Raw genomic sequence first — 21897 nt, 5'->3', positions numbered from 1 at the left:
ATTTAGAGAGCAAAATTGGTGGAGAGCAGAGATCTAGACACTGGAGTATTTATTTCAGCATGAGGTGAGACTAAGTGGCTTTAAGAAATATCTAGTCAGTAAGAATAAACTATATTAAATACAGTCCGTTGCGCCCAATTGGCGTTGTTAATACAGAACTTCTGGACTAAGGCTAACTGCTACATTGAGCAAGGAGACAACAAAACCCCCTATACTACGCCTAGGCTCATGAGGCTAGTTAGCCTTAGTCCAGAAGTTCTGTATTAACAACGCCAATTGGGCGCAACGGACTGTATTTAATATAACACAAATAGGTACATTTCACCTATTTTATTTTTGTAGAGCACACTTTGACATCTACATACATGTGAGTAAGGTGGGGATAATAGTGCACATCCCCGTCCTGAAGAAGTAGTCCTTGACACTCCGAAACATGTCGACGCACTAGAGAGGTTGATGTACCCTAACTAGTATAAACAACCTCACACTACACTTTTTAACGATACCAGCCGAGGGCTTAAAAACTTTTTATTTTTTCTCCTACGAGCCAGGTATCTTTTAACTATCACTGTCTTTCACCCCACCACTCACATTTATTCCCTTCACACACACCAACACATAGTCCACTTCAAGTGCTCCTACGTAGTCGAGAGTCGCAGCACGCCGCATCCCGTAGAGGGGTGCGAAGACCCCGATGATGAAGCATGACACCAAGGGGCCTGTTGGTGTGTGAGGGGTATTTAAACAACACTGTGTGCTCCCCACCAATGTAGGGACCACTACCACTGTACGAGTGGATTCCTTTTTGTTTAATAAGATATAGGTATGTCACCCTTCTAGCACACCTAAACCAGACCCAAGGCAGGGTGCACCAAATCCCAGGATGTGGCATATCTGCAGGAGCAGATACGTCCCTCCAATATTAGGGAATATTCCTTAATATTGTAAGTGCCAGGGAAGCTATAGAGAGGACATGGACTGGAAACTCGACAACTTGAGTTCCACAGCACCATGATAGCTTCACTGAACACATGAGTGTTTGGTACCAAACTGCTTTTGACAATAAAGCCACACTGATGCCAGTGTGGGATGTATTGTGATATGTACTCAGAGGGCACCTCAGAGGTGCCCCCTGAAAACCTACCAACCCTGGTGTGGTCACTAACTGGCTTTAGGCAGTCTGCCACACACAGACATGATTCTGGACCCCTGGGTGAAGAGCCTCTGCTCTCAGGAACAGAAACAATGTCACATCCTGGGCAGAGGTGTCACACCTCCTCCCCCAGGATGGGCCAGTGCTCGAAGGGGAAACTTCAAAGGCCTGTCGCCTTTATAATGCGACCACCCCAGTCCCTGGAAAAAGTAGGAGGTGTGCCCACCTTTGCTAACTCCACCCCTCAGGTGGAGGAGGCGAAGTTAAGCACCCTTTTTAAGCCGTTTCATCTTCAAGATGAAGGGTCTCCTCCTAGAAGGGCTAGTTCTATGACCCCCTCCCACAGGAGGGTGGTATAATAGTGGGTGTAGTCACCCCAGGTAAGGTGCCTATTGGCCCTTCCTACTACTACCCTAAAACACCCCCTATATTTAGAATTTTGGAGGCTCCCCCAGACCTAGAAACTAGATCTGTGACGACCTAAGAAGAATGAAGACATCACTGCAGCGAAGTGTGGAGACAACAACTGCCTTGGGTCCTGCCCTACCGGCCTGTCCCCAGTTTTGACAAACTTGCGACCTGTCTTGAAGTCAACGACCTCAGAAAAACCCTATGTGGACTGCTGCTTTAAACAAAGACTCCTATCTCCCGTGGACAGCGGCCCTGTCCAGAAGAAACCAACTACAAGGACCCTGGGTTCAGGTGGATCCGTGTTTCCTGCCCACTCTGCACCAGAGACCCACGGCCCAAGTCTGTGTGGCCCTCCTGCCCAGTCAAGTCACCCCAGTGATTCAGACTACGAATACAGGGCTGCCCAACCTCTCCTGACCTCCACAACGGCGCCTGCAGTGTAAATCTGAAGGCCCCCCCACTGCGACAGGCCCAGTAAGAAGAAATACGATGTCTAAAGGCACCACTGCCCCCGAAGCCCCTAGGCTTTGAAGAGCTTGACCAGCGGTGCCCCTGTGACCACCTGCATCCCAACTTACCTGAGCTTTCGCTTGTGTACTGCCCGCACAGTCCGGTTCGATGTCTGCAGCCTGTTTTCCAAAAAACGATTCTTCATTGAACAGCATTGGGCGCTCAATGCAGAAATAGCACCCTGCACCCAGCTCCGAGTCACTGGAGGTGTATGATTAGTGCAGCTTTGTGGACCCCCCCCCTGGACTTGCTCTTACCCCCAAGAGTTGGCACCTGCAACCGTTTTACCTACCTGCAAGAAGTGTGGCTTGGACTGCCGGCAGTCTCCATTGAAATGCATTGAGCCGAACACCAATTTTGATCTCTACACCCGGCCGCCCTTGTGCCGCTAGTGGTGCAGTTTTGGTACTCACCTGACCCTTGCCTTTTCTTGACTTTTGGTCCTGAAGACTGGAACTGTAAGTGAAATTCTTACCTCTTTAACTGGGATATTGTTTTCCCCTTGGATAACATTGAACTGTTCAAAAATTGAAAACATTTATCAAGATAAAAACTATAAAACTTATGTTCCCTCATCGTGCATTAAGCAAACCATGTAAATAATATATTCAGACCCCAAATCCATACCAGATGTCATCAGTAAAATATAATCTTTGAGATCATACCATTATCATATTATAATAAACAAAAAATGTCTCAGCTTGATGAGGGAGCACGAGTTTTATTGTTTTTATCTTGACAATTGTTTTAATTTTTTTGTCGAGGCATTTAGTGGGAGTACGGAGTGATTTGCGCACGTTACGCTCTACAGCTGTTGAGGTCACATGATATGGGGTGATCACATGCATGATTTAAATACACTTGAGATGCTTGAATTTCTTTAAACAGTACGTGCACTCTGGTGTGCGGTGAGATCAGGATTTTTTGGTTGAAGGTAACATCGAGCGATTATCTGGGTATTTGAGGGGTACAGTGGCTTAGTTTTGGAGTATGGGCACAGAACATGTTAACTCAGCACTACAAGCAAGGCGCATTATTAATAGTTGCGCATTGAATCAACGGTTAAACAACATGTTCTGGTGATTACTCTACATGGGCTGAATTTTACAATTATTTTGAAGAAAAAAAATGGGGGCACTTTTAATTCATGAAATAGCGTATTGTGAAACAATTAGTACACACAAGACTGACATGGGTAATAGTTATTTATACATGAAATGTTTTAATAAAGTTACCCCTGAAAAAAGGCATCTAATGCATGAAATGCATTGGGTCCTACTAAATACGTTGTGCTTTAAAAATGGTTAATCTCCATTTGTTTAGAAGAAAAGCCTGGATAGGCAGCAGTTGAACTTGGTTGAGACACGGAGTTTGAATAAACTGGATTAAATTTGAATTATGGAAGAAATAAAAAATGGATTAAAACTGAAAAGACTATTGGAACATATCTATCTGAGAATTCAAATATCCGCAGTGCATCCTGGGTTGGAAGATTCTTCGTCTCTTCTTGCAGAAGAACAGATACCAGCAATGGGCTACTGCATAAAGATTTTTTCCCTTGCTTCGGCAATAATAACTTTTGCTAATAGCTCATTTTGTTTAGAGATCTTTAAAAAAAATTATCCCTGCTGTGCATTACGGCACCAAATGATGTTTGGTACCATTTAGTTTAACTCTAGCTTACTGGTTGTAAATGGGTTGTCATGATGTACCTCCGCGCCCAGATACAAGAGGAAGAAAGTTGAGAGAAAAACTAGACAAAATGGGTTATGACTTACGTTGCTGCTAAGCGGCCTTCAAATTTGTCACTTTTGTTATATATTACTACTCTTTTTAGGTCTCGCACCTGCGAACGGATCGCGAAGCGATCGTTGCTGTGAGACTCTATTGCAATAATTTCTGCTTACAACGAGCCAAGGGAGACAGGAGACAAGAGATGTGCACGCACGCATAAACGGATCAGGTCGCTCGCGCTTCCCGTCTCCCATGGCTCCTTGTAAGCAGACAAGCACGCACACGCACACACATACAGAATCCCCCCGCCGCGCGCGCACACACACAGAGAACCCCCACACCCCCCGCCGCACACACGCACACACACACACATAGAGAACACTCACACCCCCCCGCCGACTCTGCCGCCGCCGCGCATACACACACGCGCACACACGCGCACACACACACACATAAAGAACCCACCCCCCTGCCGCGCGCACACACACACACACCCGTGCCCAGCTGGCAGCCGCAGCACTCGTCGCTCACCACCACCTCCTTGATTCGGCGGAAGGACACCGTGTTTATGCTCCAGTCCAGCAGCAGCAGCAGCCTGGGGCAGCAGCAGTCAAGCAGCAGCCGGGGGTCGAAGAGCAGCGTGTCATCCGGCATCATGGCAGGAGGGAGCGGCTACGTGCCCATCCCCGGTCGCGATACCAGCCCGGCAGGAGCGCGAGCCTCTGACGTAGCACGGTGGGTACGGGCTTCTGGCGCGCGCAGCATTGTCTATGGAGGAGGCGGCTTCCAACGCGCGCCTTCGGATTGGGTCACGCGCGTGAGCTTGTAAGGTAGACAGCTCACGACGCGCCCCAATCCCTAGGCGCGCGTCTGAATCTTCCTCTGCCATGCTTGTTATACCAGCAGTTTCTCACCACTTTAAAACTTCTGCGGAGGAGGAAAAGGCAGCGCGCACAGGCTCAGACACATGCAAGCTTGCTCGGCTCACCAGCCTCCTAATGTTGGGAAATCCACAGCAATTTATCAAACCACTGTCTCACCTCTCCACCTTCCTGTGCTCACACAATGGCAGCCACTTTTCCTGATATTTATCACTTTTTTATGGCTACTATGCTATGGGTAGTGCCCCGTCGCCAACCAATTTAAAACTGCATAGGAAAATGTACCTAGGAGCACAAGGTAACATACGAAGAAGTGGGAAACAAGGGGGAAGCTGCGCGCACAGGCTCATATATGTGCAGGTTCCCTCAGCTCATCAGCCTCCCAATGTCGGTAAATCCACAGTGCTATATCTGATTACACTGCTAGGTGCTGTCTGCCAGCATCTTTTCATCACTGCGAAGCTCTTCGGGGTGCTTTATTCTGCGGTATGTTTTGCTTTTGCACATATAGTTGGTGTTTATACAATGTTTTATATTTATCGCTTTATTTGTAGCTGTGTTGCCCAGTGCCCCGTCTCAAGGCACCTTCATACTACATGGGAACACACTTGCAAGCACAAATTAAAATGCAAAAAAACTGTGGGCAAACGGAGAGCAGCGTGCATAGGCTCATATATATGCAAGCCTGCTCAGATCATCAGCCTTCTAATGGCGATAAAAGCACAGTGATTTATCAAACCCGGCCGGCACTGCTTAGCTTTCACAGCACTTTGTTTTCCAGCGAGTTTCCTTTTAAAACGCACACAGAAGCGTATCTTTCTTAAATTGTTCAGCTGCCGCTACTTACTTTGCTCAGCACTTATACAGCCCCAGCCATAACTGGCAACATACATGAGCCCTTCTGCTTGCCAATGCAATAGGTCTCGCAATTATGCGCGTTTGAGCTATTGGCATTGTAAATACCAACGCCTTTAATTTATGTTTTCTATGTAAAATATAAATAAAAGACTGTCATTTACAATGCCAATACCTCAAACTCATGTAAATGCGAGACCTATTGCATTGCAGATGCTTGTTTTACTGGTGTGATTACTTGAAGTAAGGGGATTCATTTAAAGTTTACTACCAACGAACTTTGTTGTATCCCTTTTTTTTATTGTTTATACATTTTGTATTTCAGGAAACAAACTTTTCTACATGAAAATAAGGTTCTTTACTTTAATAATGATATTATGCTACATGAATGCTAGGAAAACAAATAGGCATCTTAACTAGTTATTAGGCTGTACTTCATCAGTACTATGGTCAAGCCATAATCGATGTATTCTATGGTACAGGCCTTCGTTTTTTAAAGATATCAATATTGATTATTTAAATGATGTAATTATATGGTGGAACTTCTAATTATTTTGCAATGGAAAATTAGGATTTGTTTGTTATAAAATGCGTTAAAAAAAGGTAAATCTGAAATGTGCTTGTTGCAAGCGTTCTATTAGGTTTTTATCTTGGAAATGCATACTTATTCATACTGAAAAGGCTAGTGACCCAGGTTATAACAAACTTTGAATATCAGGCTTGTTGCCTCTTGTTCTAATTTAGAGAGTAAAAATGCTGGATAGCATAGATCTAGAGACTGAACTATTTATGTAACCGTGAGGTGAGACCATTTATGTAGCTGGAAGAAAAAAATCCAATGAGTAAGAGAACGGTTTTGACAGCACCGACTAAAATATTGATTTGCCGAAATCACTTGCTTCAGTCTGACACCCCCATTACGATCCTCTAGCTAAGACAATCTCCATTTCCATATCCATTCAGAGACTGCAAAGTACACCACAACTGTGCTTTTGTATCACAGTAATATTTGTACTTTAATGTTGCAAAAGCTTTTGGCTCAAACATCTGCTAAGAATGTCATCTCACCAGTTACCATTAGTCAACATAAACAACATAATCAAATAGCCGAGACCCCTCATACCAGTAACAGTAGGGAGAGACGCAATAGGAGCTTTTATACATGCTGGGCTGAGCTTAGACAGAATTGGACTAAGCTCAGACAGAATTTGTTTTCGTTCTCAGGGGCTTGGCACCAGATCTAAGTGATACTGAAAGGCGTGGGCGATCAGACATGGGTAATATCATAGTCTGACTTAGAACTACAATGAATAGCGTGGTAGGACTTGATGAACAGATGGTGGTCAGGGTTTCAGCTTCCTGGCACCTCACTTAAATGTGGCTAAGGCTAAGAACACCTGTTGCACCCTACTGAAATCTCTCATGGGATTTTCAACCCATGTTCACAGATGTTGCAGGCTCCATGTACAACGGAATAATCAATAACATCCCTCAGGATGAAAGAGAGCTCTGGAATGCAGACAAAAATCTCTTCCCAAGGGGAATATCATGCCTCACAGAGGGAATCTAAATAGAGATTGGGTGTTAAGCGTCCATGGTTTCATTTTTGGACACGGTCATTCAGAAACTCCTTAAAACAACCACAACGTTCTGTAACTGCTCACAGAAGTGCGCAATTTTCCTTTTCATGGTAATACCAACATTTGTGGTCGCATAACAAACAATATGTATTGCAATAGGGTATCTTCAACAATACGTCCCTGACTTCACCTGCACCACACAGACTCGACGCTCAGACGGGACGAAAAGAAAATATGCAACAGTGGTTGTAATTTTAGGTGTCTGAAATGAAGGGTACTTGGGCCTGATTCACAAAAAATATAGAAATCTGCACTACACCAGATATTTACATCTACATGCGGATGCAATTTACTACTTTCTGCAATTAACTATTTCTAGAAGTACAATTGGAAAGTTGCACAAAGCACGTTTCCAGTTATACTTCTGGGCATGTTGACTGACTATTCCGCGCCTCGTGGAATGCAGGGGGAGTCTGCAGAGGGGCGCGCGACGCTGATAAAGAGGCAGGCTTTTTTTTTTTCTTTTCGTCCCGCCTGAGCGTCGAGTCTGTGTGGTGCAGGTGAAGTCGGGGACGTATGAGCTGTATGAATAATAACTGTCAGCCCCGTGCCTGAGGTGCATCATCAGAGCTGTGTGAATAATAACAGCTGTGAGCCCCGTGCTGAGGTGCATCATCGGAGCTGTGTGAATAATAACTGTGTCAGCCCCGTGCGTGAGGTGCATCATCAGAGCTGTGTGAATAATAACAGCTGTGAGCCCGTGGCTGAGGTGCATCATCAGAGCTGTGTGAATAATAACTGCGTCAGCCCCGTGCGTGAGGTGCATCATCAGAGCTGTGCGAATAAGAACAGCTGTGAGCCGGTGGCTGAGGTGCATCATCAGAGCTGTGTGAATAATAACTCCGTCAGCCCCGTACGTGAGGTGCATCAGAGCTGTGTGAATAATAACAGCTGTGAGCAACAGCATACTCTTGCACACACTCTCACTGCTCACCAATTCAAAGTTTGCTAAAAAACTTATGCAACGCATTGTCATACACAATGCCAATAACTCAAACTTTAATGCTGCGAGACCTATTGCACTGCAAATGCTTGTTTGTTATGGTGGAGGGTTTTAAAAAGAGTTCCGGGTGACCCATGTCTGTAAAACGACCTCAGACATACTTCAACCGCGGGATTCTAGACATATGTTCAAGGTTCATACAGTCCATTATAATCTGCTGGGTGAGCTCTAGCTCCTTGTTTGACCAGCACTTAAGCCAAAACACTAAAGGGTGCAGAGCGAGAGTATCACATCAAAATGGAGCCCCCAGTTCTTCATGAGCTACCAGGTTCGATAAACTGGTTGGCATTCCCAGCAGGCGCATTAGAAAGTTATTCTCTGCCATTCTCTGGAACACCCTTCCTCTAACTTTGAGAGGGACCACTAATCATCTTTCCTTCAGGAAAGCCCTGAAAACTCACTTGTTCACCAACTCCTGCTGATCTACCCGAGCCCACGCTAATTTAGTCTTTTGTCATAAGCGCTACGAGGCCTCCGGGTAGATAGCGCTATACAAGTGAACTTTCATTCATTCATTCATTCACCTGCAGCGCGTCTGCTGTGGTATACCCCCAGACTTCACTACCCTAACATGCAGATAATACACCTATGGCCTGATACATTTTTAGCATGGCTGCCATTGGGCACTTCTTGGCAGCAAAGCTGAAAATAGTGGTAGTTATTCGAATGAGCTCCCCCTTTTTCTTTTGTATAAGGGGTCCCCACTTCAAGCGATCATCCAACAGGACCCCCAAGTATGAGAACAGCAACGTTGTGGGAACCTTCGCAGAGCCTACAGAAATAGAATATTTTTTTGTAGGACGAGCCCCTACCTGCAAGACGTAAGATTCTGCATTATTGATGGCTAAGTCACGGAACCCCATAAAATTCAGGAATGCATCTAGTAGGGACTGGAGTCCCCTTGCGGTTCTTGCTATGAAGACTGCATCATCCGCATATAGGAGGACCGGGTGACCCCGGCACCCCACATGCGGAGTCTGCCCCGTAGATACCAGAGCTCCTTCAAGATCATTGATGTAAAAGTTAAACAGGAACGGGACCAAAATAAAGCCCTGCCTTACCCCCCTTTCAATATTAAATTCCCTGAAACCCGAAGATCCTGTGCATATCTGATATTCACCCTAGTGTTTCTAATCAGATCCATTAAAAAGTCCACCATCGAGGCCTACACCCCCATGGCCCTCATTGACTGCCACAGTTTGATCCAATTGACACAGTCAAACGCGGAAGACATGTCCATGAAGGCCATGTAAATCGTACCTGGGCAGGCCTTCGTATACTTGCCAAGGATCAGATAGAGGTTTAGGCATTGGGCCACCGTCGACCGCCAAGCACAATACCCGTAATTGGGTGTCAGCAATGATGTTATGCTCCTCTACCCATGAAGATAGTCTTTACAATAGTACTCCTCCCACCACCTTTACTACTGAATTGATGAGAGAAATAGGTCGGTAGCAGTGTGTACTATTTCGATCCCCCTTTTTAAATACTGGCACAATGGTAGGAATGGCCCAGGAATCAGGGCTACCGTCCCTGGCTACTGCGTTCAGTACAGCCGCCAGGATCGGCTCCAAAAGGATGGATCAGACTTACAAAGGTCCGGCGGAATTCATTCCAGTCCAGGAGCCTTGTTGCAAATTAGGCCAGCAATTCCCGCCTCCACCTCTGTTAGCTCAAATACCAGACAGTCAGTGTTTTTTGCCTGGGGTAACTGGTCATGATGACCCATGGAGTCCTTAAACATAGATTAAAAGTGGGCCTTCCATTCGTCTTCCGTGATGTGAGAGCCTAGAACGTTACCTGTATCCTCAGTAAACAATGGTCTATTAACGATCCCCCAAAAACGTATGCAGTTCCTTAAAGTGCTGGTCTCTAACAGCTCCCTCCATGCCTCCACCTTATAAACTCCCTTACGGGTAGCTAAGACCTGCTTATATTGTGTGCGACATGCGCGTATGTATAGGGGGTCTCTTGGGACAACTTTCAAGGCCTCCTTTAACTTGTATGCTGCTGGGAGAAGGAGGAATCAAACCATCTTGGGTTTGAGTTGGATACCTTACGAGCTGTAGCCCTCAAAAGTTCCCCTGCCTTACGAGAAATGACACTGAAAGCAGTAAGGGCATCCCTCTGTAGACTCTCCGGTTGAACACAGAAATCAAGTTCAACTGCATATGAATCCCTCACCTCCCTGTGGAAAGCATCCGGGTCGATTTGAGACCATTAAGGCGGCGCCCACTGTCTGTAGGTCTTGATGTTCCCGGTGCCCTTCCCCTAGGTTTGCTGGATAAAAATGTGCCACAAAAGTATACACAGAGGGGATTGTGATCACTATAAAAGCTTTCCTTGATGGAAAACCTATGAAAAAGGGACTGAAAGGAGGAGATTAAAATATGGTCTATGAAAGACCCGGTACCTCTCCCTTTAAAGGCGGGAATCAAGGATTTGCAGTCAAGGGCAGAGAGGGACATTAGTGTCAGTAGATCAAATTCATTGAACCGATTATTTAGTTTGTCCCTGTGTTGAGTACTCAAAATGAAACCCCCTCATTCTGTGGCATCCCAAATCGGACATCTTCGTAATCTTAGGGTCGCCACAAGGGTGGGTATTAAAATCTCCCAACACCATCATGGGGCATGAGCCCTGATCAAAAACCTTCCTTATATAGTGACTCAGTTGGATGATGCTACCTTCCCCCTTTTTGCTATTCGGTAAATTATAGAAATTAATCAGGCTCATTATATTGTTCCCTTTCTTAAGTGTAATGGCCTGGAGGCCCTGGCTAAAAAAAGAATGGGTTTTTACCTGGCACTCCACTGTCAGCGAGATAGAAGTAACCAAACCTCCTTTGGCTCTGCCACTAGTTGACGGGGAGGCAGGAACAAAATAAGCTTTGAAACCCTCTAAAAACAGATTGCAATCCACCAACCAGGTTTCTTGAAGGCAGATTACTAAGAAATACCTAACAAACTGTTGCCATACGGGGTCCTGGAACTTGTCTGCCAAGCCTGCTATGTTCCATGATAGAACGTTACTGTCCAAAACATGGGGTGTCACCTCTCTTTGTGTTAAAGGAAGGTGAGTCATCTGCAGTGTCTATCTCGATTGCCAAGGTTGAGTGAGCCCTCTGTTGGTGCATTGGCTCCGTTACGGTCTCGGTAGGGATGTCCAGTCAATCACATTTCTCCAACCCCGATAACATAGAAAATCTATTAGCTAGTGCTAGTGTAGGAGGAGCGACAGGAACAAAGGGAGGCTCCCATGAGTGACTTATACCGTAAGGTAGTTGTGAGAGCCCTTGGTTCCTACCTGCAGAGTTTTTATAAGACCAACTGGCTCGAGCAAGATCCCTGTCATTCCCAGATATATAAACCCTGAGAATCAGTTCTATAAAAGAAACCCAGTGGAAGTACCTGTATTGTGGACCCGTGATGTGGTGGACTGACATGAATATCCCCTAACAGGATTTGTTCGGGTATAGAGGCCCTGTTGAAGTTTACTATAAAGCAGTCACCCCCCTCCCGGCTTCCTGAAACTACCTATCCAATCCACTCGGTGCACCATAATAATGATACATTCCACACCAGGAGCCACGGGGTATTAGATGATAACCAGTGGAGTACCTTGTTCTTTATCTTTTTGTAATCCTCGTTTACACCTGTGGGAAGAGGTGGGACGTTCCCCAAGACCACTACATAAGGAGTGGACTCTGGGGGAAGATGAATAGTAGGAGGGCGCTGACGAACTTCCCCTGACAGCACCACAGGGCCATCCGACTGGCCTGCAGAGGATTGGCGGTCCCTCCTGTGCAAGGGAACTGCCAAGGGCCTACTGAAAGTGTGGCCACCCCTTGAGCCGTCTACCTCCCCATGAGCTAAATGTGCCGTATGACGTTGCACAAGCTGCTGGTCTCCATGAGATTTGGTAGAGTTTTTGAGTAAGCCCAGGACAGACTTGGCAAATGACTCTAGGATAGGACTCAGTTTAGTATCCAACAGGGTGGTCATTATATCTTTAAAGGCATTGATGACCATCGTGTCTAGATTTGTAACTACCGGCTTGAGCGCCGAGGACTTGGCAGAAGGCTTAGTGGCAGAGGTGAGTTTTGGTCTTTTCGCTTTACCCCCTGTATTTTGAAGTTTTGGTTTTGCGCTCCCCCGGTGTTAGGCCCCCCAGGGCAAGGGATTGACTAATCTCCCTATGGAAGAGAGAATGGGTGGACATAGGATTCTGTGTGTTAGTGCTATCCTTCCCTTGTAGGGGAACAATACTTTCTCTTCTTTCAATTATTATAACTGGGGAGAGGGATCTGTGCGGGGTCGGGGAAGGAGCCGGAGAAGGAGCTTCATATACAGGAGCTAACCCTTCAGTAATAACGGAAGCTGCGACCCCTGGCAGCTGTCGGAACAGGTAGGTGAAGATTCAACCAGGGGCACACTATATCTAAGTAAAGGTGGATGCAGACAGTTAGGGGGTGATCTGGAGAGATGCCTGTTCACTAATTCAATCTCTTTATCGATGACGGCAGCTGTCTGTGCAAACATTAGTCCATTGTGGTGACCGTGGAAGAGGAACTAGCCTCTGATTTAACCCCAACAGACCCCATCTGAGCCTCTCGGCTCCCATAACTTTAAAGTGGTACCAATACTATACTGAGACAAATATAAACATAAATAAAGTAAATTTAAAGAGTGAATATACAAAAACAGTAGGCACAGGGGAATGTCTCTTGTTCGTGATATATGTCCAGCACTAGCCCAGGGAAGCTTCCTCCCTATCAAGGGCTTCAAATACCAGTGCTTGAGTTGTGCATCTGTACAGAATCTGTATGATAGATGTAGGTGCAAGCCTACCTTTATCCGCGGGTGCAAGGTCTTAGTGACTGGCTATTCAAGTATCAACAAACAGGTTGGCCAACAGCTAAAAAAACGACTGCCAAGAGAAATGGCCCAGCCCGGCCTCTGCCGGTCTCGGATGGGTGCAGACAGGCCCACCCTTGGCCCGGGCTTCGCCTGGGCGCGGCATGGCCCGTGCACTCCTGCGCACAGCCCGCACTGCAGGATGGCCGCTGAGATTTTATCGCACCCTCTGGCGCGGTGACGTGATTGCAGGGGCCTGTGGTAGATGAAGTCTTGTTGGGCCGTTCCCCTCACGGCCAAGAAAAAAAGAAATCAAGCCGTTCCCCTCATGGCGGCAGCGGAGGCTATGCAGCAGCAGTGGACCCAGCAATGGACCCAGTCAGGTAGGCTTTAGAAACACAAGTTTGTATTAATTTTGGGAGCTAATGACTGGAGATGTGTACCTTCCAAAATGTGCCCCACCTTACAGCCATTTCCTGAAACTGTCACAAATTCAGCAATAAATACCAAACTTTGTCTCACTGGTCACAAGAAGGGGGGCACATTCAGAAAATTGCAATATAAATTATCTTACAGCCATGTTGTACATAAAAAATATAATATACAAACTTCCACTGCCGTCTTCAGAGGGTAAGTGACCTACTGGTACTCTCAAGGTACCAAGAGAACATCTCAAGACCAAGCAAACCAATGGAGCTTCGCTTTTAGAAGTTAATCATTATTTCGCTGCACAATATGTTTACTTGATTTCTTCTATGTTTGGTAGCCCAATGGATTTGATGCACGCTTGCATGGGTTGCAAGGCTTGAGCCTCTGCAAAAATGGTCACTAAGGGGATAGCCGGTTGCTCAGTGTAACATTTTTTTATTGTCGTCAAGAAGTTTCTGGATAAGGATTGTACTCTTATTTGATTAAAAAAGGGCACAGCCAAATACTGCAAATATATAAACAAATACTGCAATAAAAACAATCTTAGTGCCAATTACTTGGGAACAAAAGTTAGAGCTTTACTGCTGAGACTTGAACCAGTAATTCCACTATCTGCTTGCATCTCTGATATCAACGTTCACCTCTCATTGAGGTGCCTAGACCTTACAAGGAGGAGGACCGGTTTCACTTGCATGTTGGCAGCATGCCAGTTGCTTAAATGGCCACCTCCCAAACTCTTGACTCACTTAACTAAAGAGTGGAAAGTCAAACATTTACTCTGTTTTCAGTCAAGGTTAAAGTATAACAAGAGAGCTGCCTCCAGTAGGCCAAGGGTCTAAGGAGGGCCACATCCTCCAGATACTGACATCCTAAATCATAAAAGAGTGGTAAAAGTGGGGTAGATTGTGGTAAGCCCATAATACACCTTAAAAATTTGTTTTGCGAGGTCAAAAGTGCAGTTAAGTTACTAAAACCCCATAATTCTGCCCCGTACAATACTGAAGCTGAAATTATTGCATTTTAAATTCTCAGTATAGGGGCAATCGGTTTAGTGTTGGATTGGCAATGTTCTTTAACCAGGGCGCCAGACAGTTGGGCATGTCTGAGCAATAACATGTCCAGGTGTGGATTCCACTTGAGTTTTGAACTTAAAGTAATACCTAGATACGTAGAAAACATTAGCCTGCTCCAGTACAATGTTATTCATAGTGACTAACCCCTTTATTAATTTCTTTTTACGGAGGACCATAAACTTGGTCTTGTCTACTTTAATAATAAGACCGTAGTCCTTATAGAATAACTCAAATCTTGTAATTGCCGTCTGGAGACCTTGCTGAGTTTTTGATAGTAACAGGGTATCATCGGCAAACATTAACAAGGGTATTTTACTACCATTTAATGTTGGGGCATCAGTAGGGTGGTCGGCATAGTATTTCATCACCTTGTTAATGTAGAGTGAAAATAAGGTAGGCGCCACTACACACCCCTGCCTGACCCCTTTATCGACCTTGAATCTATCGATCACTTGGCCATGCAAACCCCAGCGAACCTGGGCATAATTACCTTGATGAAGTTTGATAAAAAAGACAACAAGTCCCTGGGCAAACCCTGTTCGGCTAAAACATCCCACAACCTGGCTCTGGGAACCAAGTCAAAAGCCGACTAAGTCTACAAATGCGGCGTAGATTCTTCCGCCGTTGAGGATAACGACACGTCAATAAATTAAAACAAATCTAAAAACCTGGTCAATTGTACTTTGGTGAGAGCGGAAGCCCGCCTTTAACGGTGATAGAATATTACAGTCATCAATCCAGTCTAAAATACGGGTCAACACAAGCCTGGCTGTCACCTTTTGCAAGCAATCAATCAGGCTAACGGGCTTATAATTTCCTGGATCTGATCTATCCCCCTTTTTAAAAATGAGTAAAATCTCCGCACCTTTCCAGGATTCCGGGATTGGGGAACCTTTCGCAATTGCATTTACAAGAAGTTGTATATATGGTATCCAAAGAGCCTTATTATATAAAAACAAGTCTGCAGGGACTCAATCAAGCCCAGGGGCTCTACCACTCCGCACACTATTTAAAGCAGCTTCTACCTCCTGTGTGGTGAAACTCAATACAGGGAAATCCATTTGTTTTTCCAAGAGCCCCTGTGGTAGATCAAGTTCTCCCGGCCTACTGGAGGAGGCTTTGGGTTACCCCAGAGCTTACCGAATATGCTTATGCTCTTCTGGAGGTCAGGGATACTCCTGGTGCAGGTAAAATCCCGTGGCTAAAGCAGATAAAGAAATACTGTGTGACCTGGGTTTGAACTTGTTGTGGCAAAATCCATCTAATGCTACATTCCCTTCCCGCAAAGAGCTTAAAGTGCAATATTGGAACATGGTTATGATCAAACGTTTTTCGTCCATGACTAGTACTTCCCTGTCTAGGGTATACTTAGAGTCTAAACATGTACCCACCTACGAAAAATACAGGGACCGTATAACGGTCCCATGTGATAGGAAACGGTTCCATCAATTTAGGATAGGTACTCTTCCTATCAATTCATTTACAGGCAAATGGGGTGCAGGTTCAAGTATGAACTGTCCGTTTTGTCCAACTGCATTGGAATCTATTGGCCATGTTCTATTTATTTGCCCAGCTTACCGGAATGTGAGGCATAAATGGTTAAAGCCGATTTGTCAGCCTATGGGGATTACCTCAGGCATTGAGGCTATACGGATTTTAAAAACTGATGAGAATGAGTCAAGTATAATCGCTATCTCTAAATTTTTACATGCCATGTGGATTATCCGCGCTTATGGACTGCATGACCAATGAATGTAGAGATGTGATTGTAAATCAGTTTTATTGATACCTGGAATTGATATGGTGATTGTTTATGGATATTATTTTATAATTAATTTTATATTAACTTATTGTAAATTTGCACAACCGTATTATGTACTTTGGATCAAATTGTAGGGTTCTTGTGTTAAGATAAACTCCAAATGTTTTATGGTTATTATTTTAAACTGTAAATGTCTTTTATGATTATGTGATCGAATAAAGACTATTATGACCTGAAGAGAGCTGCCTCACCACAAAAACCTGCCAGCTACTTATTGCCCATGAACTATACTAATAAAACAGAACACCTTCACTGATCCCAGGACACAACGCCCCCAGGAAATATCTGCAGATGCACTGCTCATATACATGGCAATCTGAACTTCAAAAGAAACAGTTCTTACAAGGAATCCATTTGTGGTGCACTCAAACCCAAAACTAAATAACAACCAACACCATGCTATTTTCCAAGGAGAAACAGCAGCTGACACACAAAATATATCAATGAGGCAAATAATCCTAATACTAAAACTGTGACACTCAACATCAGCGAGAAACTGCCTCCAATATGTATAGCATGCATTATTGGATCACACAACTGTTACAAGAAAATACCGTAGGCACACTACATCTATCAATAGCGGACACAAACCCAAGAAGAGACAGCAGCCACCACACACTGTGCATCCACCAGGAACTAACATCACCACCACTAGCAAATAGTGAAGACGCTATCGACATCCATGGGCAATAAACCTCAGCCCCCCACAAGAAACTGGCTCCACAATGCAGGCATTAATGTGGTATATCCTCGCAACAGGAAACAGCAGCCACCACACCTCATCTATTAATAGAGAGCACAACCTCCCAGAAACATGTTTATTATATCCATAGAAAGTACAGTCCCAAAAGGAAACGGTTTCCACTTTGCATGCGACAATGGATTCCAGCAGCATCTGGTACCTTCAACAGATGCTTGAAAACACCAGTGGGGGAAAGAGCCTAACAAGAATTAGCTCCCTGTCGCCTCCGCTCTCGAAAGAGAAATATGTTAAAATTGCAGCCTGGAGGGCAATGCAGTCTACCACCTCTGCAAAGCCCTGCAGCCTCCCCATGTCACTAGCATTGAATACCCTGACATGCTTAGGTTCCTTCAATGAGTTGAAGTCTGCCCCAGACACAATCCTTTCCCACTTTTCGTTGTACTAAACATGGAACTCACTGGAACAGATGTGGTCTGTTGGCAACAGAGCAGAGCTCTTAACTTCACCATTTAATCTGAATTGTTAACGGAAGGTAAATTCAAACTCACTCTTGAAAAAACTGTGCGCTAGGGTTCTTGAAGAAAAAGAACTTTCTAGCTTTTGCACTTTCTCCACCACAATTGCATGCCTAACTCGTCCAAAGCTTGAAGCATCAGGAGTATCCGTTTATGAGCATCTATTCGCTAATATACATTTCATTAGCATTAATTCCAAGGGCTAATTACACAAGCAGATGGCTTTAATATCCACACAGACAACAGACTGTGGCATTACTTTATGTCTGAAAAGTGCAGTAGGAGACGATTTAGTTAGGTGAACAGAAGTTGGGTGGCATCTTTGTGCTTGGATCAAAGGTTTGTTTATTTAAAGTTGGGCACTCAAGATGTGGGCTAATGAACATTAAACAAGCATTGGCAAAGCCAATAGTTCTCACCAATGTAAGAGCTACTGGCTTTATCAAATGTTTTTTAGCCAAGTTGTACAGAAGCGTCATCACACCTTTTTTTTCCCCAAAAACGTTTAACTACGCTACACAGCATCCGTGCTGCTGTACAACAGTTGAAAGAAAGTGACTAAGCCAAGAGCTCTCGTTTATGTGAGACCTATTTGCTTTGCCTCTTGAGTTAAAATCCATAAGAGAAGTTGTGGCTGAGCCGCACAATTGTCACCGGTGCAGACAGCAGACACACACTAATTACAATTGTCCATTGCCTCCTCGCATTGTGGGATCCTCGGAATACAGTTTTCTCTTTCTGAAGCAATTTGTTTGCTCATAAATATTTGAAGAACATAAATGCCCCTTACCACTAGGCTTTACGAAAATGTAATCACACGGAAGAGGGGAAAAAAAACAGCCCAGGTCACTTATCCTAACCTCTCTCAGAGTTGGGAAATCTCGGAATTTGAGTCTAGCTATTGAATACGCATTTAGTTTTATCTTGCAGGGGCTGCTAAGGCGAGTGTTGCGGCTTCAAACAGACAACACTATGAGCAAAAAAAAATGTTAAGCACCACTCCTGTCATTTCTAAGTGCTGTAAATAGCAACTGTTACCATTACTTAATGTAAAGATATTAGATTTACCCACTTCAGATGGATGGTCTGCCCATGACATCCCAGGCGGCAGCGATGTTTAACTCACTGAGCCACCTTGTACTGTTATGTTTGTGAGATAGATGTGCTGTACTGAGTGCATGCATGTACTAAGTGTGTGGCTTAAGTTTCATTTCTCCTTTTTTTATACATCTTTTTATTAACTGTGCTCATAGTTTATTTCTCCTTTTTGAGCCGATTTAAATTCGAAGTATGACAGAACGGGTTCACCCACATTGGCATGGAGATTTGTACATGGCGTTTTTTGATGGGCCATTCACACTGAAAGTCACCCTCCAGAGATCGGGCCATTTGCAAAAATAATTTCAACGGGTGGAAAATAAGTGACCAAACATGGCCATGACATTGTGCGAGGAAAAATGACACCCAGCAGAGCGAGTGCCTTGGACAGGCAGCTACAACTTGTCATCTCTCGTTAGATCAGCTGCAATAAAATGCAAGCCGAAATGCAACGACTGCACCACGATCCTTACCCAGTTTTTGATCCATCTCATCTCCCTTTCTAACAAAAATGTTTCTTAGGTAAAGTGTTGATGGTTACCTACCAAAAGTACTCCACTATCTGCAGAGAAAAGTGTAATCTTGCCAGCAAAGATGCATGCGCTCACAAAGCCAATATGTAGTCCTGATTAACCCTGGGCAAAGCACTACGCTAGCGTAGTTTGCGCTACTTCGCACTACGTGAATTGCACGTAGCACAGTGCAAACACGAGTAGTGTAGTGTAGTGCAGCGGTCATTTTTTGCTTGCTCGCAGTCCTCAACGTCAAGTTGGCGACTGCGAGCAAGCAAAATGACATTCCGGCGAGACTTTTTCCTCATTCGCGATCAGCAACATCAAGTTGCCGATCGCAAGCGTGGAAAATAAACCTCCCGGCGAGCTTCTCAATGTGGGGAGGTCAGGTTTCTCATTGCGAGTGGTCGCGTATGGTGGTGTATGCTCGCGACGGCTTGCGATGAGAAATTACCAGTCCGTGTTGAGAAAGCTGCCCCTCGAGAAAAATCTACTCGAGCGGCAGTAAAAGACATCTTGCACTGTGCAAGATGCAGTTTTCAATGATTGCACAGTGCGGACAAGCATCCGGCACTGTGCAATAATCGCGAACAGGGTACTATGCAGTTGGAGTAGGGCAAAGAGCACTTTGCGTAGTTTCGCGTAGCGCTACTTCGCAAACTACGCCCAGGGTAAGTCCTGATCTGTGGACAGTGGCGGCTCCTCCGCTAAGGCGGAGGAGCGTCGCCTACTGCTTTAAGCAGTGCAAAAAATGTAAAAATAAAGGATTACAGCATGCTGTCAGCATTTTATTTCTCCCTGCTGAGGCAGTTTTGGGGGCGGGCTAGGCTGCTCATCTCACAGAGGAAGGAGTGGGGAGTAAATAAGTGTGCATGAAAGTTTGGCCGGCAGCCTCAGGCCGACCAAGTAGGCATGCACACTAAGCATTTTCTTCACCCAACCTGTGTTACAGCCTGGGTGGAGAACATGCACAGGCTCATAGTCCCCGTCTGAGCGACGAACCATGGCGCTCAGACCAATCACAATGCTGCTATTAGCAACGTTGTGATTGGCTAGGGGTATCCTGTGTGCTTCCTGCTTCCGTTTCAGTCAAGTCGTAAGAGAAGTGGAGCAGAGACATGGACTGGCCAAAGAGGGAAGTGATTTTTTTCTTTTCCCCCCGACCTATCACCCAACCTCCCCGACCAGTCATGCAGCCTACCTCCCGCGACCCCCGATCCATACCAGCCGTGACTGACTGTGAATTATTTGAATTTAAAATAGTGAGTAGTTAATGCAAACCTGCTCCGCTCTTCAGACAATGTTTTGAAACATTGAACTTCTGTTTGTTACTGAATATTGATATATGGGAATAACCAGTGTCAAGTAGAGAAAACGAAACAGATAATGAAGTTGAATGATAAGAGCTTTGAATCTCAGAAACAAAAACTTCCCCTTCTCTGTAATAGTAACGTGCTATTTACAGTGCTGGTGGGCAAGGGAAGCGCGAGAGAGAAAAGTGGATGGAAGGAGCTGAGTGAAATGGAGGGAATGGGGTGAAACGAAGAAAGCAATGGGGACGAGAGATGGGGCGAGAGGCCTAGAGGTTGGCAAGTCAGATAAATTCATGGGGAGAGGTCTGCATGGGGAGTGGCTTACCTCTAATCGTGATTTACAAGCAGCTGTAGTCAATAATTATAACCCTAAATTCAAAACTATAAGTACCAGAATGCGAAGGGCCAGTTCTTAAGGCAAAACTGGCTGAAGACAGCATGGGTCCAGTCAACTTTGTAGATGCGTTGGTGTTTACAAACCTCATTGAATGAAAACATTTATTTTACCATGCGTAATGTAACTGGTGCTCAAGTAAAGCCTGAGTCAGATTCTCGCTATATAAAAATGTAAAAAAAGGAATCGAAAAACGAATGTGAATTTGTGTAATGTAACTGGTGATCTTGCAAAGTCCTTCATTGTGCGGGTAGCGCTACATAACAATTACAAAAGAAGAAATAGTACTTCAGTCACAGCGTAGGTAAACACTTATTAAGATAAATCAATCTGTCCTCTGTCCATGCACCACTGAAAGAAATGGAAGCCACGCAGAAAATTTAGCCTTGCCTGTACTGCCGAATTTGAAAGCAGCAAATTAGAATGATAATGATGCCAACCAATGGTATGTAATGGACAGGCTAAAGACCCTTTTTAGAGTTTCTTTTTTTTAAACAGACAACAGGTCACCAAGCAACAGCACATGGGCGCTTGACTGGGGGCTTGACCTAAAAAAGAATGTTTTACTCAAACCATACTTACTGTCCAAGAAGAAGACGTGCGCTGCTTTGTATGCAAAGGTTGGCATTCCCTTAAAATCGTTGATCAGCGCCTGCACGGACTTGGGTTTGACCGGGAGAAGTAAAAAGAGAAAAGGACGTGGTTAGCACCAAAAAACAGCCATTAGTAAGTCAGCACATTTTTACACTACATAGGGTGCGCCAAAGTGATTTGATAACTTTTGATATACTGAAAACCGGGTAAGAGTTACATCCTGGGAAAAGCAACACATATCTTGTAAATGAAAAGCAATGGTATAAGGCTGAAATAAGACCATGGCCACTAGGAAAGCAAAGTTTACAGAGAGCCTCAGGCCTAGTACAATTTTCCAACTGGTGTGTTTATCCATAATATCTTTTTTCCTTTTGCGACTGATGTAAAAAATGAAATGCAAG

General features: G+C 44.8%; 1 protein-coding gene across 2 annotated transcripts in view; it reads right to left on the bottom strand.

Moving 5' to 3' along the window:
- STXBP2 (syntaxin binding protein 2) overlaps window positions 1–21897 on the bottom strand; it is a 371603-nt gene that overhangs the window by 189420 nt on the left and 160286 nt on the right. For both annotated transcript variants that reach the window (XM_086960353.1, XM_086960362.1), the window contains one exon: window positions 21485–21563. In XM_086960353.1, coding sequence (XP_086816479.1) covers window positions 21485–21563 — 79 coding nt within the window. The remainder of the gene's footprint in view (window positions 1–21484; window positions 21564–21897) is intronic.

The sequence above is a fragment of the Lissotriton vulgaris genome, chromosome 1_1 (assembly GCF_964263255.1).
Source record: "Lissotriton vulgaris chromosome 1_1, aLisVul1.2, whole genome shotgun sequence".
Lineage (NCBI taxonomy): Eukaryota > Metazoa > Chordata > Amphibia > Caudata > Salamandridae > Lissotriton > Lissotriton vulgaris.
The sequence above is the reverse complement of the archived record's forward strand: the minus strand, read 5'-3'. Positions and strand labels throughout refer to the sequence as shown.